Below are 27,103 nucleotides of genomic sequence, written 5' to 3' on the forward strand. Positions count from 1 at the left end.
AGCATTTTAGTATCATCCACAACACCCAAAACAAAGGCTGACGGCACTCTGTACAAATTCCTCCTTCCATCCTAAAGAAAAATATCCTGCCTGTTTCCCTCCCCCATCCAAAAGAGTCACTATCAGCAAAGACTCAAGCATGGAAAGTATCAGTCCAAGATGTAAATTTCATAAATTTATAAGCATGTGAAAATGGAATATAATGGAAGCTTTATTTGGGCACTATGCTAATAATATATAATTTAAAAAAATAAGGCCTTCTCCAAGAAAACTGCATGGGGTTTATCTTCATTTAAAGAAAGGCAAATGTGGGGACCCTAAACAGGTTAGCCATGTCCCTTAAGATAATAAGGATTGGCATGTTTGTGAGAAAGCAAAGAATTTCTCTAGCATTATCAGATACAAATAGTGGAACATACAAGCTAGAACTGCCCAAGGTCAGTTTTAAGTTACACAACTTCATTTTGGCATTTGTTTTTTTTTTCCCAGGCAATCTTGTGAAAAATGCATGTTGGAGCCCTGCCCTTTTGGCTTGGGCCCTCATTCCCTTCTCTGGAAGGCACACCTCCCTTCACATAAAAGTGTAACGTGACCCAAATAGCACGTTGTTATAATCTAAAAAAAAAAATAAGGGAGATAGCAAGTTCACACAATTTAAATGAGATCATATCACACGCCTTTTGTTTAAACAAAAATCCAAGTTGTTGGCTGCATAAGTGATGGGCAAAAAACAAACGAACAAAAAAAACAAAACTGGGACTTGCATCTAGAGTGGAGTAGTAGTTGCAGACTGATTCTCTATCTCAGACATGCAACTCCTTTGGGGCCAGCAACTGGGATTTCCATGCACTAATATAAATGTATTAAACACTTAAATATCCACACTTTAGCTTTCAGATGCCAAAAGCTTTAATGATAAATTCTTACAACTTACTGAAAATAAAGGCATGCCTTCTCCATACATCAGCAATTTTCCCTAAATCTCCAAATGGCTTGAATCTGCAGATTAATAAGTGTTTCTATTACAGAAGTGTCCCTTTGGCGGGACAGTGTTTTCCTCGTCTCTTTATATAGTAGCAGACAAAAACAAAAAAACAAAAAATAAATATAAACCCATACACACTTTGCCAGGATGTTGTTAGTGGCTTTTTCCAAACACAATAGAATAAAAATTCTGAAATGAAATATTCACAGAGGAACAGGGAAAGTGTGAAACTAAATATAAGTTATATTTAATCTGATTCAGTCAACACTGGACACAGAGAATTCTGCTAGCTAACAATACTCCCATAACCTTAAATAACAAGACACTTTATATTTACCTTGCCAATTTACAGTACATATAAAATGAAGTAGTCAGGTAATCTGATAGCCCTAATAGCAACATTAAATGCTATCTCATCCATGGAATTTTGACCCATATCCAAGACACAGGGAAAGAAGTTACCTTAAGTGGTAAATTGCCTCTAAGTTTCTCTCTTTACATTTAAACATTAATTTATAATGCAAGAAAAACATAAGCAGCTGCTTTTGAGGACTTTCTCCCCCCACGTGGGCCTTTTAGATTGAGAGAGAGACTTGCTGCAAAATATCAGTCCCATCAGGTGTGTTGGGTTTTTTTTGTTTGTTTTTTTTTAAGGCAAGTTAAAACCTGTAACTTTCTACTAGAGAACCATTTCAGTAATGAACTGATTTTACATTGTTTTCTTATCTGCTTGGCTTACATAGTTGTCCAGAATGCCCAAGAATTTTAAAGCAATTAAGACTTAGGCTAGTGACCGGTACTGGTCTGCAGCTTTTCTGAAAGCCTTTCAAGTCTGAACATGTATAAAAAAATGGCTTAAATCAAAGGGCATCACTGAGCAACATTAAGTATTAAAGTCACATAGTCCTACATGCATAAAGTCACATGGGCCTAGCACACTCTGCCTAGCAAATATAAGAACATTTCCTTTATGAAAATGAGAAGAGTTTTCCCTCCCAATTATTCCCATGTAGAATTCTAGTGAGTCAACAATAGTCAGAGCCTGAAGACTTGATTTTAGGCTGTGTCATGGTATGAAGATATTGGGAGAAAGCAAGGTATGGGAGTAAGACAGGCTCCTGTATCCTGTTTGCCGCTCTGCATTAAGTCACCATGATACCTTAGGAAAGTCACCACTTCGTGACTCAGCATACCCTTAAGTAGAATGGTTACAACAAAGGAAACAGGCTCGAAAAATGATGTAGGTAATAAGGTTTTGCTGTCCAGTTTGGCAGCATGAATGAATGCAGAATAACTTTCACAACACCAAACAGCTGACAGACATTTTCAACCATCATTTTAAATGTTATGCCCCATCTACACTACCTGACACTCACTAGAAAAGCTTAGTACCCTGACACAGATTAAAAAATCAGTTTCAAGAACTGATCTTAATGTGGCTCAAGTCTTAGTTTGAATACCCTATCTGTAATAAGATACTGACCAAGTAGCACAGACTCAACATAGTTCAACCTATGTTCACGCTCCTTGAACATCTCAAAGTCTGAGAGAGAAGCAGCATACTCACATACATGGAAGTAGAGGGTAGGAATGGGAAAAGATTGCCTCCATGTAAGCTAAAGAAAGACTCACAACTAATGGACATTGTGGACAAGACTAACATCACTAAAGTGCCTTAATTACATATGGTTATTAAAAAAAATCTAAGCAGAACAGAGACAACGAAGCTTTAATAAGTATATAAAGGAGACGTATGAAAAGGCAATAGAAAAAGGGTTATGAGATTTTTTTTAAAATCCCTATACTTAAAATTACAATAAACCGTAAGGAGAGCACTTTTGGAAACTGAAGTGGACCACATTACAACTAAAAGCCTCATCAGCATTTAGTCTAAGACTGTGATTAAATTAAAAAGTGCACACTCTAAAGAGTAAAGATAAAAATATCCATCACACTTTTACGTTAAATTGGTAGTAAGGCAAAACTACATCAGTGAAAAGGTACTCTGAGAAAGTAGATTGGGAAGTTTTTATAATAGAGCAGGAGTACCATATGTTATACCTATATTATGTAATTAAGCTACTGCTCCTTTACAGATGGCTTCTATTCTGAGAAAGGAACAAGTGAAAGCCAGGTAACCCCATGGAGAGACTTAATCTCTCTGCTGGGGTCACACAGCTAAAAAGGATTACCAGGTCAAAATTTTAGAAGATTTAAAGAGGTATTATTTTGAAAAATCCTAAGGGAACAAATGAACTCTTAGGCAGCATTACAATTACAAAGGGAAAAGTCATTAGAACAGTTTCTCCATGTGTTAAGTGCTCAAAAGTTTGTGTGTAAAGTAGCAATTTTGGCGTGTGTGGGTTTTTTTTAAACTTAGAAAGCAAAAGCACAGGATGCTCAATGTGGGGGAAAACTTTCAGAGTGCTAGACTGGTTAAGGGTTAAGATGAGAGAAACAAAAATATCTTTAAAAGTTCGTATCTAGAAGACACTGGACAATTTCAGGAAGCACAATGTTCCTTAGACCGTACCCTCTTCCTTCTATTACTTAATACCAAGTCAGGATCTCACTGAATAAGAAACAGATCACTAATAATCTCTCATAAACCTGTGCCTGCTTTACTAGGTGGATTTATGTTACAACAAGATTGCCTGCTGCTATGCGAGGTTTATTATTTAATAGATTTTGGTTAAGAAAGGTTTTAAGCAAGTCCTTTCCCCCCCGGTTTTCTCTTCCAATCACATTCAACATTTACCAGATTCCGTGAAAAGTCAGTTAAGAAAGAGCAACGCACATAGATAAACATCTACCACCATTTCATACACTAGAAAAAAAATCACATTCTGTACATCAAACAGCTATATGGAATATCAGGCAAGCTGCACAAAGTACCCAATTAGAAAACTGAAGCGAGAAAAGTTCTAGATGGTCTTTATGTTTGTATTCTTTCATGGCTCCACAATTGGTATTGTGTAGTCAAAGAGAAAAGATAAGGTATTTACAGGCCGTGATTAAAACCTGAAGTCTAATTGCTCTATCCAAGACACACATTCTCTCCTTTGTTTCCTAGCAGGATGTAGCTCTCTCTCTCTAAACAAATAGGCCTGAGCAATAATCACTAGTTTCCCCAAAAACTATACGAGCTTACAGAACAAAACAACTATTTTGTTCTATATAAATTCTTATATTTTCACTCTTGTATCTTCTAATTTTTAGTTACATCTAAAGTTTGGAAAACATTAACCTCTCGCTATCTACATATAAACAAAGAATTCTTTAAAAATGACATCTCTCCTCTAACATACCAAACGAACAGACGTTTTGCTCTCAAGCTGGAGATTTTTGCTATATCCATTAATTCATGAAACCTCAATGTTTCAATTTACAGACCTAAGTTCAGGGATAAATCCTGCTTATAATTATAGTACTTTAACAGGTACTAGAATGAGCTAACAATAACTGAATTCATCAAAATATACCAGCATACTTATTTACTGTCCACAGTCCTGTAAACAAAGAATATTTAGAAAAGCCAGCTTTCAGCTGTAATACTCACAGATTCTGCCACCTTTTAATTACAAAATAACAGCTTGAAAAGTTAAAATACCAGTATCAGAAACTTACCAAGTAGACTGTTAGCAACAAGGCTGAACTCAAGTAATCTCCTCCTGATGAATCAATTTTTTATTATTTGTATTACCATAGTGCCTCCCTAGAAGCCCATGTCATGGACCTGGACTCCACTGTGCTAACATCAACAATGTAACTGACAGAGGAGTTGCTTACCATAATACTCTAAAAAGTACATTTCAGTACTATACCAGGTTAAAAAAAAAAAAACAGTAGTGAGTTTCGGGACACACAAACATACCCATAACATTAAAATATCTTTAAAATGTCGTTGAGAAGAATTTATTCATACCTGACTTACAGATCTCAGTGTAAGTTTCCTTTACCAAAATAACCTCATTATGTTTACTTACATCTTTGCTGTAAAAGAACTGTACAATATATATATATAAAAAGCCATCAGCTTTCATCTTTCCCCAATTTTAATCATCATCTTCCTCTTCATCGCTGATCACATATTTCTTGTGCTTTTTACTTGCTTTGTCATCATCCTCTGCTTTCCTCTTTCCAGAAGGTTCACCTTCCTGAGGGCAAAACATAATATATGTCAAGTTAATGAAAAATTCACCAAGTTTATTTCTGTGAAGAAAAACGAAACTGCTTCCAGTTTCAGTCCCCTTTCATAGTACTCAGACTTAAGATTTATTTTTACATCGTCAGTAGTACTGAGAGTATTCCTGACTTTACTCCCAACCTCCACCACACTCTCCAATCTTACAGAATCATATCAAAGATGCAATTGCCTTGCAATTGTCCAATTACACATGGACTTTTGCTGTGCTGAATTTCATTTTCCACATTTAAGAATTAAGCACACAAGCTCCAAAGCAGCATCTAGAGTTATAACATTTGGGTGTTTTTAGATGCACATCAAAAAGTTAATATCCTCAGAAAGTGCTAATATCACAATGCTTTACCCCTCTCCCTATGGCTCCTGTCCCACAGACAGAACACAGTGTAGCAGTAGGAGTTTGTGTTTGTATTTTGTATGATTTAGAATGAAGGATAACGAATAATATTAAATATTGTTAAAAGGTATACTATACGAATAAGGTGATCGACCATTCAAGTGTGCACAGCCCCGATCATAGAAGTGCCGGGCAATAGGGGGAGGATTAGAGTCATCACTCCGACCCATCTGTCAGGGAAAACTATACAGATAAGATATATACAAATTGTCTAGGTATATACACCACTGGTCGTAGAGGTACTGGGCCATAATGGGGAGGGTTAGAGTCCTCGCTCCTACCCGTCTGTCGGGGGGAAAATTGCACGGGTGAATATACCCTCGGTCGTAGAAGGATCGAGCCCAAAAGGTAGGGGGCTTTGCGTTTCCCCCTCTGCTTTGTTAGGCAGAGTTCTTTTTAGTGGGTACAAAACTTTTGTGTTTTCTAAGTCCCAGCACGAGCGTGAGAAAGTATAAGGAATTGAAATCAAATAACTCCCCTATGAGAGAGATAAGGCCATTTCTTGCAAATCTGTAAAATGACAAACAGGAAAGGTCCACCTTTAAATTAACTAGTTTGGATGATGAACCAAAATTTGATGGAGTATTAGAGGATGCAAGCAAGTTAAATGATTTTTATCTGACAGTAAAACAAGTCTCTTCCTGTTTTACAGAGATGCCACTAATACTGATGGCCCAAAACCAGTATTTAAATACCTGTTTAAAATCATGGAGCTACAGTAGATTCTGGAAAACTTCAGTACAGCTTTTTACAAGAAGGCTCAAATCATTTGAATTCAGGGAATCTGATTTGATCCATGAAGAACTGGAAAAACGTTGGGTTGGGCAAAGGAGGGGAAAAAGTATAGGAAGCGATTCTGCCCCCAACACAAGGAAGTTGTACCAATTTAACTAAATTGGTTTAGACACAGATGCAGCTAATCAACGCAACCTCCTTGTGGGGACAATCAGTTTAAGAGTACCTTATATAATCAATTTAAGCTTAAGTGAGTAAGGAATCAAGTTAAGCAAAGCTGATACAAAGCCCTCTGATCAGTCTATAGCGAAAGGAGTAGTGGCTAATCAAAATAATACAAAGATTCACTATTGTGACCATTGATTGTATTGTTATGTGTCTGATGATGCATTGTCTACTTTGCTTTTAACTATCAAGCTAAAATAGTTAACATGCTAAGCATAAAGTTTTTTAAAATAATTTTTAGTGGAGTGGAGTCATAGCACACCAAAATGAGGGCTACTGTGTACTAATTCCTATTTGATTTACATGAACTGTAGATTCTATGTGGGTATTTATTTTACAAATTTAGGATATTATAGTAATGAAATAACTAGCTTTGGATTTAATTAAGTTTTATTTTTTATATATATATATATTTTATATATATATAAAATAAAACTTAATATGGACATTATAAATCAATAAATATAGTAAGAAAATACAAAAAGCAATCCCATAAATCACAATTACTTTAGCTATTAAATCCAAAGCTAGTTATTTCATTACTATAATATCCTAAATTTATAAAAATAAATATCTATATCTATCTCCCACTTTATGTACTTCTACTGTAGGTTTAAATGCTTGTTCTTTTGGCACAAGAGTAAACCAATACAAATAAAAATCTAACTTTATAAACAGATTAATTTTCAATCTATCAAGTCTTTGGGTTCAAACACTAAAACACAACACTTCCAGAAATTCTATCAAGCAGTCATCTAAGATGTTCTGTAAACTTACAGCTTAAAACGACAAAGTAAAAAATGAAATAATAGAATATATTCCTTTATTTTAAAGCTATAGATTTAAGGATGTTGGAGGAGAGTATATAACCATATGATAAAAGTCTCATTCACATTGTGAAGTCAACCATCTCAAACAACACTGTTTCCACTTCTCCCCTGACATGGCATCTTGCAGTGTGAATAGGATTTAACTACATCCATTAATTTTTCTAAAGCCACCAATTCAGAGACACTCTAGAACAGGGGTGGACAAACTTTTTGGCCCAAGGGCCACATCTGGGTATGGAAATTGTATGGTGGGCCATGAATGCTCACTAAATTGGGGGTTGGGTTGCAGGAGGGGGTGAGGGCTCCAGCTGGAGGGGTGGGCTCTGGGGTGCGGCCAGCAATGTGGAGTTCAGGGTGCAGGAGGGGGCTCCAGGCTGGGGCAGGTTGGAGTGTGTGGGGAGGGTGGGGGCTCTAGCTGGGGGTGCAGGCTCTGGGGTGGGGCTGGGGATGAGAGGTTGGGGGTGCAGGAGGGTGCTCTGTGCTGGGACCAAGGGGTTCAGAGGGTGGGAGTGGGATCAGGGCTGGGGCGCGTGGGGGGGGGGGGGGGGGGACAGTGGTCCAAGCTCTGGGTGGCGCTTACCTCAAGCAGCTCCCAGAAGCAGTGGCATGTCCCCACTCTGGCTCCTACGTGGAGGTGCGTCCAGCAGGCTCTGTATGCTGCCCCGACCACAGGCGCTGCCCCTGCAGCTCCCACTGGCCGCAGTTCCCAGCCAATGGGAGCTGCAGGGGTGGTACTTGGGGCGGAGGCCTCGTGCGGAACCCCCTGGCCGCCCCTACGCATAAGAGCCGGAACGGGGACATGCCTCTGCTTCTGGGAGCCGTGCAGAGCCATGGCATATGTGGAGCGGGGCAAGCCCTGGACCCCACTTCCCAGCAGGAGCTCGAGGGACAGATTAAAACGTTTGAAGGGCCATAGTTTGCCCACCCCTGCTCTAGAACATGGTTAGGTCCCATCCAATCTATACAGCAATACAGAACTATGCATTAGTAACATTGTTGGACAACAATTTTAACTAAATCTGCAAACATGGCTGATTTTACAGTGTAGATTGAACATAAGTACCATTTTGGTCAAATATATGCTTCAAAATAATTTCAGAATAAAAACAGGATTTTTAAACTTTAATCAGTACAATATTAGATACAGTAGGAAAAAGAAAAATACCTTTACAAGTCAGAAACTACTATGCAATAGGATGTTCTAAACCATCAGATAGAATTACAAAGAATAAAAAAAATTCTGCATCTGAAATACAGTAAAGCATCATCAAGCTGGATTGTGCCAGCCTCTGAAGCACATTATCACTATCAAATGTGGAAAATGACCTGGAGCGTGGGGTTCTTAGGTCAAAAACTGAATTTATGCATGCAAAATTAAAACTATTCTTTAATCTCAGAATTGGAAAAAAAAAAAAAAAGCATGAATTCTGATTAGTCAAGCAATCACCAGTATTTTTCCCAACTGTTTCCTAGTTTATCCCATAGGCTGTCCTAAAAAATACCTTTTTCGTGTACACTACGACTCAGCTATTTTGTTTTGTCATGCCGCATTTCCATTTTGGTCTGTTTGCTAAGTAACAAAATAATGTCTTGAAAGAGGTTGGATATCCAATTTTCTAGTACCCTAACACAAAGCTGAATGTAAGTTGTGTTTTGACTTTAGGAAAACTGATCAGGTCTAAAATATTTGAAGTTAGACTTCCAGACAGCATCTCATTTCAATTTCCTATGAACATCTTTAACACCACAATTAACAGAAGAGACAGAATAATAGAAGCACTGCCCAAGAGAATAAGTTTAGTGCACTAGCTTGACAAGTGAGAGTATCTAACCCTGCAATCTTTAGTCAGTCAAAACTCACATTCAACCAAAGAACTTTTGCCTGAATAAGAAATGCAGAAATGAGTCCAACAGTTGTGCAGTTTTTCTGCTGACATTGTTACAACCAGTTAACTTTCCTGAAAGACATTTACGTATCAGTTTTGAGTATTTTTCCTTGCTCTTATGATGTTCCCTGATTTGGTGTTAACCAGTTTTTAAAAAATGAATTTTCTATCATAGGAGACATTTTACATTGGAGCCTAATTAACTTTGATACAAAGAACAAATAAAATTGTTGATATAACAACTGAATTTCTTGTTTGGAAGAGAAAGCTCCTTACTTTAATAATAATTTTACCCCTCTCCTCCACTATACTTAAGGACCACTGTTATTTTAAAATTAATGTTTAAAAAGTAGTGAAAGCTAACATAGGATTTAAGAATTCTATTAAGACTAATTTCTGCTCAACTTTAACCAACACGACAAACTAATATATTTATAGCCTAGAATCTCAATGGCAGCCCCTATCTGCACTAGGCATCTGAAAAGACATCTATCTAGTACAGGTATTTCGAAAATGCTCACTACACTGTACAACAGAATTTCCCAAAGTTACATCAATGGGAATACAACTTGCCTTTTATCAGTATGCTGCAGCACTTGATAATTTGATGTTTTGATGCTGGACAAAGCACTTTAGCATTGAGGACCAGCTCTCAACAACCTTTTTGTTTGTGTGTTTGACTAGATAGCCAGCATCCTTGTGCAAATCACTAAAGTATTACAGTATTTGACAGATGAGTGCCGTGCTTTGTGTATGAAGATATATACTGGTAAATACCTCCAAGTCTCTATTTATATACATTCAGTGTGTTGGTTACTATAACTCACCATTGCCACCTTATGTTTTTTTTAAGCTTGAGCACCCCTATGTGGCAATGTTATGAACTTCAGCCTTAAAATGAAGTTGTTTTAAAATGGAAGATGGAGCTCAAAGCAGCACAGCGGATTAGCTCACTACTCTTTCACCTCTGACGAACCAGAATCAAAGCCTAATTGAGATCACAAACAAAAATGATTTTGGTGTTCATATATCACAAAAGAAACAATTGCTAACATCTGCTCAAGGGAGAAAAGGGACTGGAATTCCAGTTCAGGTGCAAGGGCGTTAGCATAATTAAATGGGGTTACTTGCACCTATGGACATACCCAGACCATGTGTAACTAAGCACAACGCTTTTACAGTGCCTCACTTTCCAGAACACTAAATTCACTCAACAAATTCAAAAATAAACACTATTGGAATACTTTTAATACAACAAAGCTTTCAGTGATTTGCTTTCCGTTATTTCACCACACTCCAGTTCCTTTTAATTATTTAATACAAACGCCACTCTGCTAACACTGTAATTGGAATTATCTCAGACACAACACCACAGAATGGAATCCTAACCAACATCCCAGTTTTAGCCACTGGGTTTGGACAAGATTAGGAAACAAATACACCTGATGAGGGTTTTACTGATCAGGGGTATACATCATGGTACAGCTTATATATGTGCTGTATACACATTGAAATAACTTTTGGAGGAATACAAGTTTGATCTTTCAATGAATTAAAGATTTTCCGTATTATAAGGTCCCGTACATCACACTGCAAGCTATACCGTATAGAAATCAAGAGTCATTTTGAGATATAATTTTGACATTTCAGTAAGTGAGATTATGGAATTATAATATTTGTCTCACTTTAATGAGCATAAATCAATATATACCAAAAAACTACTACTAATTAAAGAAAAGAATATAATGTTTTATATGAGAGTCTAAGACTTTACACTGATATAGTTACTTCAGTAGTCTCTTAAATTATTAGAATAGTACAAAAGGGACAAACAAGGACTGATGAGATGAAATTCAGTTGAAAAATTTGAAACTGAATATCTGAAAAAATTTTGCAATGATAAAATCATCTCCTAAGGGAAACTGTAGAAGCTTCACTGTTTGACTCATTTAAAATCAGGACAGAACAAAGCCCGGGAAAATATTCTGTAGGCAACAATCCTAAATTGATTAATAGGTCTTTCATTTTTAAACGTCCATAGATTATGCTTCTGTATATACTAACATTTGATTTAAATTTAATAAAGGACATCAACAGGAAATTAGGAAGGTAAGATTAAGCAAGATGTCATTCAAGTGCAAAAATCATCTTTTTACCTCTAACAAAGTAACTTGAAAAACCATTAAGATAGAAGTGCTAGAGATATATATTATCTGACCTACAGATAATATATATCTACTACAGAGTCAAGGCAGCCATCATGTAATTGTCAGTAGAATTTTATCAGCTCTTACTACTGGGCAAGGACGTTCTGTGGTTGAATCCTACACCAGCATTTTGACTCCAAATAAATTATGACGTTGCAGTGCAATTTTAGATGGAATTTCCATTGTTTAGAGGTAGAGATGCCATCACAATTTTAAGGGGAATTTAAAAAAAAAAAAAAAAGAGGTGGAAACCTTAATATTGTAGCCAGTATTTCCCTTCATATTATGCCTAGGACAGTACATGAGCTGTAAGTGCCACAGTCCTCCTTTTATCAAAGGATTAATAGTATACTAGTATTTAACTCTTCCCCTTAAAAAGCAGTGATCTACAAATAGTGCTGTGTGAAACAGGTTTCCCCTCCCCCTCAACAGAATTGTCATAAGTTTATCGGGGGGAGGGTGGTGCAGACAGTAAGGCCTGGTGGATAGAGCACTGGACTGAGACTCGGGAGCCCTGGGTTCTATTTCCGGCTCACTATGTGACCGGGGCAAATCATGTCAACTGCTTTGTGCCTCAGTTTCTCCATCCGTAAAATGGGAATGATGCTTTCCAAAAGGCTTTGAGAACTCTGAAAGAAATACCTAGCTTTTATATATGGCTTTATTATTATGGAAAGCATATCAAATTTAACTTTACCTCAATCCTTGGGTCCATAAAACCTTGAAAAAATCTCAATTTACTAGAACTTAGCTGGATAAATATGATGTATCCAGTCATTAAAGCAGAGAGTAGTAGCCATTTTTCACAATACTCAAAATTATAAAAACAAATTGTTCATTTTCAGTCAAACAACTTTCACCATAAAATAAAATGCTTCTCTCACCTCATCACTAGTTAGTTTCTTTGCCTTGAGTAGTCTCTGCGTTCTGTCTTCATCTGATCCCTCATCACTGTCCGAAGAATAGATTCTAGCACGTTCCTCTTTTAAAAAAAAAAAAAAAAAAATTAACCCAGGTAAAGACTGGTCTGCAAATGCCAATCCCTGCCAAAGCACCTTGAACTATACCAGGGATCAGCAACATTTGGCACGTGGCCAGTCAGGGAAAACCGCTGGCTGGCCGGGACAGTTTGTTTACCTGCAGCGTCCATAGGTTCAGCCGATCACAGCTCCCACTGGCCGCAGTTCTCCGTTCCAGGCCAATGGGGGCTATGGGAAGTGGCAGCCAGCACATCCCTCAGCCTGCGCTGCTTCCTGCAGCCCCCATCAGCCTGGAGCGGCGAATCGCGGCCAGTTAGAGCTGCTATTGGCCGAACCTGCGGACGCAGCAGGTAAACAAACTGTCCCAGCAAGCCAGCAGTTTTCCCTGACTGGCCACATGCCAAAGGTTGCCAATCCCTGAACTATACCATCACATATACTGTTTCCTGATATTTCTCTCAATAATGTGCCAAGATCTCACCATCTTCATGACAAACTATAAATAAATACACAAAGTATAATTAAACAGATTGAGCCTTCTTTGTAGTTTCCTTGTTCATTATGCACTGCTCTGAGAAAACTGTTATTTCATCAGGTCTAGCCCATGAAATCAGTTAATTTGAATTAGATAGGCTGCACTCATCAGATATTAACAAAAAAAGTTACATTCAGATTTTATTTGTACCTCTTATACCACCTTTATAGCGGTTTTTAATAGCTGCCAGACTGATTGCCTCTTCTCCTTCATCCTCCTCATCATAACGATCAGGTTCTAAATAATTTGCACTCAGCCCACGCTGATGCTGCTTCTCCCGCATTCTCCGCTGCTGGGATTCTCTGCGAATAGAAGCTCTTAACCTCTCCTCTTCTTTCTGTCCAGGAAAAGCAGCAGCATGTAAGGAACTCTGAGGAATTATACCCAGAGGGCATCTTTCTCCAATGCTTTGCACCTCGTGTAGTCATTTTACACCAGTGCAAAGAAAATGTCAAATTCTACCAAATCAGAATGGTACAGCTTGATGCTCACTTTGCACTGACGTAAATGACTACACACAGTGCAGGACTATGGAGAATCAGGCAAAGTATTTTTTATATTTGATATTTCTCTTGGTTGAAACATTTATAGCTTTACGTTTCCTTATTTATTTTTTTATTTAATGCAGATCAGAGTCAAAGGCTTAATTTCCAAGATTACAAAATCAGGTTTGTGAATGTTATAAAAATTTAAAACAGTTTAAAAATAGAGGCAACAATGTGTACTTATGATTAAACTTAAATTCTCTACAATATCATAATATGCTAGGAGAAAATGTAACGAAGGTAACCATTATTTCTTGTTTCTGGATTGCTGTGTAAGTTTAATTTTTCCTATACAGAACAAATATGATAAACACTGATTTGTTCACCCCACTGTGCCAAGAATGACATTTTCAATTAGCACTACTTTTCCTGTAGCACTGTATTGTTATTTTCAGTTAATACAAAATTTTGAAAAATATTTACATCTGTAGCATCGTACTTAAATGAATGTTTGAGTAAATTTGTCCATCTCTAGATTTGTTTTCTTACTAAAATTAAGAATTATAACATATTTACAGCTGTAACAAAGGAGTAATACAAATCCCAGAAGCAGAAAGGGGACCATGCTTTGAAGCAAACACTACGATTTTCTGCCCCCACTCCTGAAGGTTTGGAAAAACTCCCCATCTTGTGGGGATAGGGGCCAGCACCTTCTTTAGGGTTCCCTTGTGGCCTGCGGAGCACCTCAGAACCACAGCTCTGCAGAGTTGTTTCTGTAGGTAATAGTGAATACTCCATTCACCGGGCTTATTTTAGGACAGCTACACCTTGATAGCAATTGTAATCTTTGCTGACACTAGTGACATGTAAACAGTCAGAATGCAAGGACGCTTTTAATAAATGTATACTTTGGGGTGAAATCTTTTGCACAGTTGCCTGTGTAATGGTCCTCAAGTGCATGAGAAGTCTAGTAGCAGAACAAAAAAAAGTTACTTTTGTTAAAAGTCAAAAACATTAATTTTCACAGCCTTATAAATAAAGACATTTGGCTGATTTGCTTCCAAAAACTCCACAACCATCTCTTAGCCCCTCTGCTTTAAGACTAAGCATGGGAATTTTCAGGCCAAAGGATTATTTGGAATGGTGACAGGGAGAGACTGGAAGGGGAATAAAAGGGGATAGACTAGAATAGGGCTAGTTTCTTTAATTATGAAATTACAATAGGCTCGAGAATGTTATACAGGAGGCACAGCATTTCACGAGGAAGGTAACAAATCAGCGAACGGCTGAATAGAAGAATTAGTCTCCCTAGCAGGCCAGGCTAGGAATGGCAGACTTGGACATTAATTCTGCCACAAAACAGAGGCATAAATTACTGTGATTATTATACAACTGGCTGCTATGTTCACACACTTGGCAACCAACTTTACAGAATATACATGAAGAAATACCTTCAGTTGGGTCTTTGAACATTTATCTGAAAGAGACAAAGTCATCTTCCTGTGGAGGGCACTGTCTTTAGAGTGAGGCCTGTTAGAAAATCATTCTAGGTTAAACACACTTCTTATAAGGGCACTTCTGCTTCCTAACATTAAGGTCAAGCCATGGAAATCTGTCTCTTACCAAGAAGGGAAAGCGGCAGGGAAAAATGATAAAGGAGCAAATTCTTCATATGCATGCATATAGGAAGTTCCAATGCAAGTTAATACGTAAAAATTTCCACTGACAAATACACGATAACTTCCATATTAGAGTATAGCAGCACCTAGACACCTCAGTCAGGACTGGGGCCCCATTGTGCTAGGCCCTGTAGAACAATGGAGTGGCAGCTGCCTATGCCATTGATGAATTTGGGATATAATTTTTAATATGCAAATTAAGTGTACACAGTCCAGATAAATATGAACTAGAAAGTCTGAGTCATTTAGTGACTGCTGGAAAATACAACACATCACCTTAAAATGAATGTTTATTTCATCTTAAAAATAAAGCCTTTTCAAAATTTTACTTCCAAGGCCTTCATTTATTGTATTCTTAATATTTGTTTTTAATTTTTTCTGAAATCTCTTGTTAAATGGGTACTTTACACTCTTACAATTTCTCCTCCTAGTTTACAAGGTAACTACTATACCAGGCGCCATATCCACAGAGCATAAAAATGGATGCTGATAGAATATATTGTTGTGATTTCTATGTCAGCACCAGAGATTGCATCTTAATTTATTTTACTAAAACCCAATAAATACCCAAGAATATTCAGACATATTTACAATTTGAAATGAACAACGTTAGTTCTAAGTTTTGATCTAAAGAGTAATAAAATTCCTTATCATAATTAATACCTTAATCATTTCTGTGCGCTGAGACTCTGGATCACGGCCAGCCATGGGCAAGATACGAATTTTTTGGGTCTTTGAACATCTATCTGCAAGAGACAAAGTCATCTTCCTGTGGGTGGCGCTGTCCGTAGAGTGAGGCCTGTTAGAAAATTGTTATAGGTTAAACACTTCTCACAAGGACACCTCTGCTTTCCAAGAACAATTACAGACATGCCACAAATACAATCAGGAAAAGCAAAGACTCATCCATACAAAAGCAAAAAAAAATTAAACAGAATAGATAATGTGTACAGTACACAAGAATTATCCGATAGATCAAAATATTTAGCAAAATCACCCTTCCCCTAAGAAATCCTCCACATCCTCTTACACACCTAAATATTCCTCCTTCCACTTTACATTTATGCTTCTGGTCATAGTCACCATCTTCATAGCAGTGAAGTATGGTATGGAGATTTTTTTCCAAAGAACATCAACATTCCTCCTGATTCGCACCAAAACTTCTCATTTTAAAATTTTAAATTAAATATTAAAATTACAGACAAAAATATAGTCAGCCTAGATAGTGCAATAAATAGCACACTGGCCTTTCAAGCCTGGAGATTTGGTCTCAGACCTAGCTACCTTAATGTGCAGGTCTACTCTGAAAAGTGAATATTGAAAAGTGGCAGCTTCTTACTGAACATTTCTGTTCCCTATGTATTCAGTGAAAGTGAAACAGTATTTGTATTTATTTATTCCCTATTATGCTATGGGAGAGAAGAGGATGCTGGCCTGTATTCTGGCTCACATATCAATGAAATCCAGATTGCAGGACCAAATTCTGACCTCATTTATACTTGTAAAAAGGTGAGAAACATGGCATCCCAAAGATGTCACTTTTTAGAGAAATGTACTTAGGTCTCAAGTGTAGCTAGCATGCTAGTCTTGGTCTTCAGCAACAGTATAAACTCAAACAATTTGGCAGTCTCTGTACAATTGATATTCAGATCCCAAAACAGCCAGCACTGAAGTCAAAAGGAAGCCTATAAAACTCATGACCGTGCCATAGTTAGGTGTATACATCAACACCAGCCTTACTTTTCAAGGGACAGAAAATTCTTTTAAAAATAGTGGGTTTTTTTTAAAAAAAACCTCTTCCATACAAGGTGTAGTAAAAGACAAACTAATGATCCATTACTTTACTAATTCATCTCCACCTTTTAATACCCAAATATTTCATACCAAAACGCTGTACTATGACTTCAAGCTCTGTTAATGAACTGTATGTTTACCTGAAGGTTAATTTAGTCTTGAACACAGCCTGGCCCTGTAGACCAGTTCCTTGTCTGATAAACAGATGGTTGTGATCTCCCTGTAATGGTGCCTTGTACACATCAAAGACTTCATTGCCCAAATGCAGCGACATGCTTGAAAAAAGATTCATATATCAGTTATTTTCGTATTTAGTGACTCATTCTGTTTTTACACCATATATAAATGAAGGAAGCCTTCTCATTCCCTCTTTTTTATGTATAATGTGGATTGAAATATTATTAGCTAAGTAGTACAATATATGCTCAAAGATCTGAGAAAAACTGTGCAAGAACTTCAATTTTCACTCACTCCTCACTTTTATATGCAAGAACATCTGACAACTATGTTCTCCTACTCTAGAAAAACCTAAACTAACCTTCCATCTGACCACTTGACTATCCGTGCATTGCTTTCTCGAATCTCATTTCCTTCTTCATCTCGTCGCATTCGCCAACGTATGGTGTTTTCCACCTGTTGGAACAGAAAGCCTGTAAACATGTATATAAAGTAAAATGTGAACTAGCTTAAAGGAATGTTGAAAAAAGATATAATTGGGAAGTCAAGAATCAAGTGCCAGTAGTTAGCTGAATCTTCTGCGTGCAGGGTAAAAGAAAAGCTTTTGCAGAACAGTTACAAATCTTCACTGCATCTAAAGAAAAAAGTAGATACAACAGAAAACAGCTAAGTAATTTCCATGAGTGCTGAACTTGTTTACTTCTTGGTAGAACAAGAAGCAGGGGATATCTATGAAAAGTGTGACTCAAACCATCACCTCTCAACCCCCCAGGCTTTTTGTTTTATATAGTAGTTTGAAAGAACCTAACAGGAAAGACGTGAGATGCAGAAAGAAAATTACAGCTATACCTTTAGTTTTAACCTTGTTCTACCTTCTTCATCAAGCATCTCCTCATCTTCAAATTCATCCTCATAATACTGAGGATCAAAAGGTCTGTAATAAATTAGATAATGTATTCTTTATTCACCTATCTTCTAAAAAAGCAAACCCATGTTATTCGAGGATTGCTAAAAATAAATTTGTGATTCCATTAAATTATATATTACACACAACTGCAGACATTACTACCATGGTATACGTACATTTATTTCTGCCACCATGTAATAAACTGGAGAGGTTTTAAACCACAGAAGACCTACCCTAAAGTCTCCCAATAATATCAGCTGCAACCACTTCTAACACTTTAAATCTCTGAATAGCTTTTTTAAAAAGAACAAAAGTCTACCTCAAATGTGGTATCCTCCCCTGAGGTCCCATTGTGGCAAATAAGAGGTTAGGCCTGAGTCTAGGACTTGATATGATCAGCCTGGTCCAGTGAGTTTTAAAGTGTGATAAAGATTTTGTGAATTATTATGGTTAGCATGCAGGAATTCCTGCCAGGACAACGTTTGGATGAACCATCTTTCATATGAGCCTAATACACTGGTGGGCAACCTGCGGCACGCGGGGCACATGTGACCCATCAGGATAATCTGATTACAGGCTGCAAGACATTTTGCTGACGTTGACCGTCCACAGGCATGGCGTCTCACAGCTCCCAGTTGCGGCGGTTCACCATTCCCAGCCAATGGGAGCTGCAGGAAGCGGCAGCCAGCACATCCCTGCGGCTCGCCGCTTCCCACAGCTCCCATTGGCTAGGAACGGCGAACTGCGGCCACTGGGAGCTGCGGGTGGCCATGCCTGCCGACGGTCAACGTCAGCAAAATGTCTCACGGCCCACAATCAGATTACCTGGATGGGCCACAGGTTGCCCTCCACTGTTCTAATAAGTATCAGATTTGACACAGTCCCACACCTAACCCATCTGAGAGAAGGGAGAGGCAGAAACACAAATTTCTTTCTTCCTCCACTACACCTGACAGCTGGAGGAGTTGCCATTCTCACTTCCTCTCCCAGATGCTGTAAAGGAAAAAAAAGTGGGTGAGAGAGAAGCTGTTAATCTACTAAATTACTGCTATTTTAGGCCTAGCCTGCACTAAAAATTTAGGTTTGTTTAACTATATTGGTCAGGAGTGTGAAAACTCCACATCACCGAGTAGTGTAGTTAAGCTGACCTAAGTCCCCGTGTCAACAGTACTAGGCCCACAGAAGAACTCTATCGACCTAGCCACTACTTCTCAGGGAGGTGGATTATGTATGCCAATGGGGAGAACCCCTCCGATCAGCATAAGGAGCGTCTATATTTAAATGCTACAGCAATGCTGCTGTCCTATTGTAGTGTTTCAAGTGTCAACAAGCCCTTAGTCTCCATTTTTGGGTACTGACCCATTAAAATCTCCAGTATCTGCCCTTGCTGTTGTTTATGGCTGCAAATAATGTTGGGAGGAGAAGCAGCGAAAGCGACCAGAGTTGTCAGCTTCACTTTTCTGCTTTTTGAAAAAGCTGTCAATTACTGCAAAGCATTGCAGTAGTCTGTCTGTAGACCTTCAAAGTCTGTACATCCTGACCCACAAAGGTTCACATTTGGAACACTATCTTTTCAATCATAAAGGCTATTAGCTCATAAATACTTCCTGACAGGCCACAGAACAGAACATTTTGAAAATCATGCAATGGTGCATTGGGATAGAGGTGGTCCAAAAGAAGAGTTCTCTTTAAAAGTGGTCTGCAGCAGGAGAATGGGAGAACCACCAAACTAGAGTATGTCAGGAACAGGCCTAGCTTTACAGGGAAATGGACACCTTTTACAAGGTCCAATAATATAAGTCCCAAGTCAGTGGTATGTTTAGAAAAAGCAATATTCAAAACATTTTTTGTAACTGGTTGATGTGCAATTGGAGTCACGGAGTAGTATTATAAGGAGCTAAAGAAATTTATTTTCTTAGAAATTTTGGATAAATGCTATGATCTGTGTTATACAGATGGTCAGTCTGAATGATCATAATATAGTTTCTTCTGACTTCAATGAATAAAAAATAGTAATTTAGCAAACAGATGAGGTCAAGCTTATTCTAAAATCCAAAGTAGTGCTTCTATTATTCAAAAGTACATTTTTGTGTCATTTGGCTAAATTAAATGGCTTACAATACACTAGAAGATTAAGCCTCAAACTGAATAAATATGAAAACTACATGTTTAGAACTCAACAGATAATCTTAAAAGCTAGTCTTTATAATACTATGAACTCATTAGGCACATGCTACTGTTTCAAGTCACTAGACTTTTAAAACTGATGCGTTGTGAAGATACATACTAAACTAAAAACCTGAAAACCATGCACAGTTCTAGTAAATACATCACAACTGTGAGACTCAAAGTCTCTCTAGGCTACTTTTTACATTATGTTCAGTACATCATTTTTGGATTTGCAAAACAAGGTTGCCTATTGAGAAGAGTCATACAGATAAAATTAAATGCCATCAAAACAGATTTCCTTGATTTAGGAAATACTCAGGTCCCCTGAACAGGCTGTTTACTCTGAATTAAATCTCAAAGGAAGATCATTTGCTTTTACAACATATGGTGCATTATTCAGGATGAAAGTATCAAGGTTCACCAAAAACTAAAGCGGTGCTGAAGAAAGGCAAGATAGCTATAAATTCAGGAGAATAGTGCAATGCAGCCACAGGCAATTAAAAAAAATAGATTAAAAAGGACAGAGCTACTCATTTGAGTTGCAAACCAAGCTCACAAAAAAAAAAAAAATCACTAGTTCTTTTACTGATTTAGACAAGAGTGAGATGATTAATTTTATAGGTAGACCAGCTAAAAATGGCTAATCTCATAGAGTCAAATTAATACAAAATAAAAGGAGTTATTTAAAATTATGAAATGCATTACATGTATCTAACAGGCTGAACCTACACATTTAGTTTACAAGAAGACGGTAAAATGAAAAGTGATCTGAATATCTGATCGACTATATCAACGTATGCACCCCAGTGTTAATTATATTTAACGTTGCCAACAGAAATTTCATTGGACTACTAGACAAAAGCAATACAGGGAAATACTAAGTGTGAGTATAAATAATTAACCCCTTTAACAAAGACTCAAATGCAGTATTACCTGGGCTCCACACTGAGGAAGTTGGGCAGCTTCACAAAATACAAGTCATTTCCTAAGTCAGTGTTTACTTTTGGTATCTCTACTTCTATTCGGGTTTCTGGAATAGGTTCTTCTTCCTGCTGCTCCTGATTCAGTCCATTCTCATCCTAATGGATGGAGTAGCAAAACCACATTACATTATGCAGGTGAAAAAAGCCAGACTGTTCAGGTTGTTCCACTGACCACTTAATTTTTGCTCTGAAACAAAATATGGAAAACCTCTCTCTCTGTCCATCCACCCACCCACATGGAATTGATTGTGCAAAGCACACACTACTGAGACAAAATTATCACACACAGTACTCAAGCGTTAAAGTGATTTCAGTTATGAATGTTAGCTCAAGATACCAAGAAAAAATGGAAATAAAAAGCATGGGACTGATCCAAATAAATCAGTCTCCTACAAGGAGCTAGGAAATGGTGGTAACTTTGCCTAGACTAAAACTGGCCTTTAGATGTAAAGGGCTTTGAATCCATTGCCATCTATTCCCAAAAGTACTTTTCCAACAGGCCTTACTACAAGTATCTAGAACAGTTATAGTACTATATTCTACTTGTTGACATAATCAGAAAGTACTCAAAATATATAACCACAGTTACAACAGCAGAAAAACAAGTGACCCTATCGTACATTGCCATGTATAAGAGGTGAAACCGTTAATAGTGATTCTTTCTGCCTGGGCAATATCATTTATGAATTCTCATTAAATTATCAGTCTTTCATTAAAGCATGCTAAAACTGAGTCCTCTAGGAATTAAAACTCTATATTAGACTGCTGGGCCAGGTGTAAGAGGCATAGCAGGCAAATTCTTTCGAAGGACTTACAATAGGTTGCCCTGGAGTTGGTGGCTTGTCTTCCCCATCACTCCCTGAAGAAATGTCATCTGCACCTCCAAACAGATCTATCGAATCTCTGTGATCTTCAATAGAAAAATTATTTTATATAGGAAGAAAGAGAAACTGTTATATTCTACCACTAGAAGTCATCTACAAGATCATTAAAAGTGACCTGCAAAGGAGAAAAAAAAATTGATTTCCTATTTTGTGCATTTCTCTAGGAGGTTCAAAGAGGCCTTGAAAAGGTGATTCGTCTCTTCCCTCACAAAAAAGTTTTTTAAACTTAAAAATTCAGGTCACATCTACCTTGGAAAGACTCTATGACAGGAATACTACTGAAACAATGACATCGTAAGGACCAAGAGTGAAAGCTGAGCAATTGAGAGGGACAGATTTTGGATTAGATGATTTAAACTTTGGTTAATCATTGAAGTTAAACTGGTGTTAACATATTGGACAAAGGCAGATTCGACACCTCCATCCATTCAAGCAAAGTGTGGTAGGTAATAATATATATTCTCCAAGTCTCCCATAATCAAACAACAGACTCACTAATTTCCAGGATCTTGCAGCAAGAAATTAGGATATAATGATGTCACCAGATTTTTCATTTAAAAAAAATTAGTTCAGTCTGTTGCCAAGGAAAGTGAAAGCGTGATAGCACTGGGAAGAGATGACTTCGAACTGTGCAAGCTTCCCCACGCAGCTCTATTGCTGCACCTTAGTTGTTATGCTCTGCAACTCATCAGATAATCCAACACTAGTTTTTTCCTCAGCTAATACTTCCAGTCATACAGAGTTTTAAAGTGGATGCATGCTTAATGCCAGATAAAGTAGAAGGGATTTGAAAAAACAGCTAATTACCTTTTTGTCCTTCTGCATCACTGTCCATTTCTGAATCTGATGCAATTGGTTTTTTACGTTTCATTCGCAAAATTTCATCTTCACTGTCACTGCCTCTTGCAGACTCTATCAAAGAGAATATATCTCCTCAAATTAAGAATTTCATTCTGCATCTTTTTACATCTCACACTATCCACAGCTTGTATTAATAAGTAAACTAATTCAAACAATGAAAAAATAATTGACGTTTACTGGGTGAATCAAGCTTTATTAAAAAACTATTATTGTTAAAAGTCAACTGGAATTAATAAATAATTTTATAACCAAATCTGAATCATTTCAAGCCAGGACAACAGAAGTGATATTGTTATGGACAAGTCAACAAGAAAACACATGACTTAGGGTCCTCATTGTACCGGTGACAGTTCAGTCTGTTCAACATTAAGATTTGATTTGGTTTTGTTTATGAAAAGACACTAGAATCAATCTTTGAGAAAAGGTCACCCAACATGAGGATTAATTATCTCAACTATGAGATGACTACAAGAACCCAGTGAAGGTCAAGGATGACGATATTTTAATTTGTCTATTTATAGTCAAATCATTAACAATCCTGGTATTCAATCCTACCAGATTTATGCTCTTGTTCCTCATCATCATCTGAACGCCTGTGATCCTCATCAGAATGCTGGGCCCTTTCGTCATCATCAGAATTCTGCATCTTCTCCTCATCAGAATGCTGGGCCCTTTCGTCATCATCAGAATTCTGCATCTTCTCCTCATCAGAATGCTGGGCCCTTTCGTCATCATCAGAATTCTGCATCTTCTCCTCATCAGAGATCTGAGGCCTCTCTTCATCATCTGAGTTCTGCATTTTCTCCTCATCGGAGTTTTGTAGTCTTTCCTCATCATCAGAAATCTGAGGCCTTTCATCATCATCAGAGTTCTGAACCTTCTCTTCATCATCAGAGATTTGCGGCCTTTCCTCATCATCAGAATTCTGGAGCTTCTCATCATCATCTGACTGATCACTTTTGTCCTCTTTGCCCCATTTTTCATCCTCCGAATTTGCTTTTTCAGATCCATCTGCATCTGAGCGACGGCTACCTTCGTCTGATCCGTGTCCTCTGTCATCATCGTCATCAGCAGCTTCTGAACCACTATGCTGATCTATATCTGACTGGTCATTATCTTCATGCTCAGAATGTCCCGAAGCTTCAGAGTGATTGTACGATCTTTCAGACCGAATGTCACTCCCAGTATGGTGGGATGCTCCCTCATCCTCACTATCATCTCCAAATAATTCTTTATTACTGGGCTTTACTGCCTCTCTGTCATCATCTCTGTCACTCTCACTTCCAGAAACATTACTGCCAGAGCCAGCATTCTCCTGGTCAGAGTCAGAGTCAGATCCAGAGTCAGAATCTGGAAAATAAATATTACCCACTTAAAAGTGATTAGGGGGAAAGATCGCCAGATGAGGAGATAACAAAAAGATTAGCACTTCTTAAGACAGAGTGGAAAAAAATAAGAGGGGAAATGAGACACGCATCTAAATAATGAAAGTAAATTGCATGCTCTTATTTACATGATAAGAATTAAAAAAACAGCTAATGAAGTTGTGACATTAAAAGGAATTTTTTTTCTTTTTTTTTTTTCTTTTTAAAGGACAGATTACTGGTCTGTGATCCTGTCACAAGGCACCATTGAAACCAGAAGTCTACTAGCAGTCAAAGAAAAACCGTACACTTATATGGGTAATGAGGAGACAAAGATAAATTTGATAGTTTAAAAAACCTTTTTTATTCTAACATTTTACTCTGTTTATAACATCTTGTGAGTTCAAAACTGAAATTGTTTTCAAATCCAATTTGTTTGCTTTTCCCCAACACATGCGCACAGACAAATTAGTTACAGTAGAACCACTCATGAGTGCTGGGTTTGCAGCACTAATTTTTATTCAAGAAAAAAAATAGGGTTTGTTTTGAAGAGTAAATTACATAAAATGACAGGAACTTCGCAAACATAAAAAAGCTCAAATTTTGGACAAGCCAATCTGGACAATATCCATAAAGAAATTATTTCAGCTTTTTTCTTTGAATTGTTGATGACAACTGTGACGTATGAATTACATTAAGGAATGGTGATCATCACAAATATATGTAAAAAGAAAAAGTTATAGAAATTATATTAACAGATTATTTTTCTGGATAAAAAGGAACAAGCAGGAAACTCATGGAATACAAACATATCTAAATATAAAAATACTCCAAGAGTAAAAAGGCTAATTATCAAATTTATAATCAGAAACCAATTTTGCAGCAATTTCATGAAAGTCAGTTATGCAAGATCATGCTAAAGGGAAATTAATACACCATGACATGCACATTCACTAAACTCTCAGTCCTAAAACATGTACTTTCTATTTTAGATGTATTTTAACTGGAACTGATGTACTGAAAAGGAAATGAAATTGAAAACTTGTTTAACATAAGAAAAAAAGTTTAGACTAAACCAGAAAAAAAGACAGTTTTCCAAAAGACAGGTGATGAAAAGTGCGTTCTCTCTCTCCTCTCTTTTATTAAATATTAACTTAGCTCTGCACCCAGGAAAAAAATGCTTTGCCAAAAAATCCAAATAACAATATCTCAACCCAAAGAAATTCATAAATAATAGTTTATATGAAGCAAATATTTGCCCCTATTTATACAGTTTATAAAATTAAAAACAGAACAAAAATCTAGTTGCATTAAATTCGTATCACTTGTGCCCAAGCTGTGGCAATCTGTTTGCTTCACTAAAGAGCTGAAGTCCTTTACAATACAGTATTTATTAAGCAGAAAAAACGGAGGTAGGGGGATTACTATCAACAGAATCAGTAGAACCACCCGGGTTAAGCAATTTCCCTGTCAGCTCCACAGTCGAATACTGAGGCTAGAGAACTTGGTCACCTTTAACAGCAGCTGTAATAAAACAGGCTACGATACTGGGGTATTGCTAGTAATGAAACCCTTCGGGCCCAGAGCAGGGGCCATGGGCACACGCTCCCCTCCCCTGGCTGCAGCACTTGTCAGGGGCATCCCAGGGGTGCAATCACCGCGGCAGGCAGAAAGTCAGCCCCGGTGGGCCAAGTACAAAACCGCAGGGCAAAGCCCACCCACCACAAACACTTGTTACGAAAAGGGGCAAAGCCTTGGTGGAGACTGAAGGGAACCAGCAGCCGGAGAGGATAAAGGGAGGGGAAGCTCCCAGCTCTGGGCGGGGAGGGGGAGACCCCGGAGGGGCAGGAGGACGGGCCAGTCGTTCGGGGGAGGGAAGGGGCAGAGAAGATTAACTACAGGAAGCGCAGGGGGGCGGCCCGGCCCGGCCCGGCCCGGCCCGGCCCTGCCTCTTTCCCCTCTGCGGACCCTGCGCTGGTACCTTTCTGCTCGGGCTCAGAGTCGACATCGCTCCCGAACAGATCCTCCATGTCCGCCATGGCGCGGGCTCACCGGGGGCGGGCACGACGCAGCCGCAAAGCGCAGGCCTCGCTCGCCTCCTTTCCGGCGCTGCCGCACCACTAGGAACTGGGGAGGGCCGCGGCGCCAGCCAGTGACGCACATGCGGAGCGACTGGTTGCGTACGGGTCGGGGGCGTAGGGCCGCCTGTGCTGACCCGACCCAGGCATGGGGATGGAGGGGGCGGGGGGAGCCTTAAAGGGGCAGCGTCCCATTAACGGAATTCCCCCACGGCAGGGGCCCACAAGTCTCTCTCGCCCTTTCAGCCTGCACAGGGCCTGGCCAGGATCCCCGGCACCAGGACGCACCCGGGACGGGGAACAGGGATTCCACACCCACCCCAGGGCTCTGGGAAGTGGAGTATTTGAGTTGGGCCGGGTGCGATGGCTGCTGGGATGCTGGGGCCGGGTCTGGTACCCACAGGGCCAGCAGGATGCTGGTACATTGGCGAGGGAGCTGAGATGAACCCGAGAACGATTAACGGGTTTGAAAACGTGCCTCAGCCTCAGCGTGCTAAACTCCTTAGCTTGAGTCTGACCGAGAGAGGAGCCGGGGGTGACTTGAGCACAGCCTGTCAGTAGCTACAGGGGGAACAAATATTTAATAACGGGCCCTTCGGTCTAGCAGCGAAAGGTGTAACACGGGGCCCTGGTTGGAAGGTGAAGCTAGGCAAAGTCTGACTGGAACGAAGGCATTTACATTTTCAGTGGGGAGTCATTAATCATTGGAACAACTTATGAAGGGTCAAGGTGGAGTCT

At 38.5% G+C, this 27,103-nt stretch overlaps 1 protein-coding gene across 3 annotated transcripts; it reads right to left on the minus strand.

Moving 5' to 3' along the window:
* Positions 1–4,873: 4,873 nt before the first annotated feature.
* On the minus strand, positions 4,874–26,685 carry LEO1 (LEO1 homolog, Paf1/RNA polymerase II complex component). 3 transcript variants are annotated; one of them, XM_037910955.2, is made up of 12 exons: positions 26,269–26,685; positions 23,479–24,273; positions 22,870–22,974; positions 21,994–22,088; positions 21,129–21,274; positions 17,969–18,053; positions 17,481–17,575; positions 17,083–17,217; positions 15,812–15,947; positions 13,135–13,321; positions 12,354–12,451; positions 4,874–5,142 (listed from the first exon to the last, which is right to left on the minus strand). In XM_037910955.2, the coding sequence occupies exons 1-12, from the start codon at positions 26,324–26,326 to the stop codon at positions 5,041–5,043; spliced, it is 2,037 nt and encodes a 678-aa protein (XP_037766883.1). In that variant the 5' UTR covers positions 26,327–26,685; the 3' UTR covers positions 4,874–5,040. The 3 variants fall into 3 exon arrangements, with proteins under 3 accessions (XP_037766883.1, XP_037766885.1, XP_037766884.1); XM_037910957.2 differs by having other exon boundaries at positions 5,070–5,138; positions 26,269–26,465; XM_037910956.2 differs by lacking the exons at positions 4,874–5,142; positions 12,354–12,451; positions 13,135–13,321 and adding an exon at positions 14,921–14,999 and having other exon boundaries at positions 26,269–26,462.
* Between the last annotated feature and the right edge of the window lie 418 nt (positions 26,686–27,103).

This window comes from Chelonia mydas, chromosome 10 (assembly GCF_015237465.2).
Source record: "Chelonia mydas isolate rCheMyd1 chromosome 10, rCheMyd1.pri.v2, whole genome shotgun sequence".
Taxonomy (NCBI): Eukaryota; Metazoa; Chordata; order Testudines; family Cheloniidae; genus Chelonia; species Chelonia mydas.

What these genes read in the sequence shown, in the direction of transcription:
- LEO1 (XM_037910955.2), bottom strand. Translation starts at nt 26,326, where the DNA reads ATGGCGGACATGGAGGATCTGTTCGGGAGCGATGTCGACTCTGAGCCC. An exon ending in GTCAAGTGGTCAGATGGAAG is followed by an intron (nt 17,218 to 17,480) that starts GTTAGTTTAGGT and finishes TCTTTTTTCAAG; the next exon opens with CATGTCGCTGCATTTGGGCA. An exon ending in AAGACTAAATTAACCTTCAG is followed by an intron (nt 15,948 to 17,082) that starts GTAAACATACAG and finishes ATTTTCTAACAG; the next exon opens with GCCTCACTCTACGGACAGCG.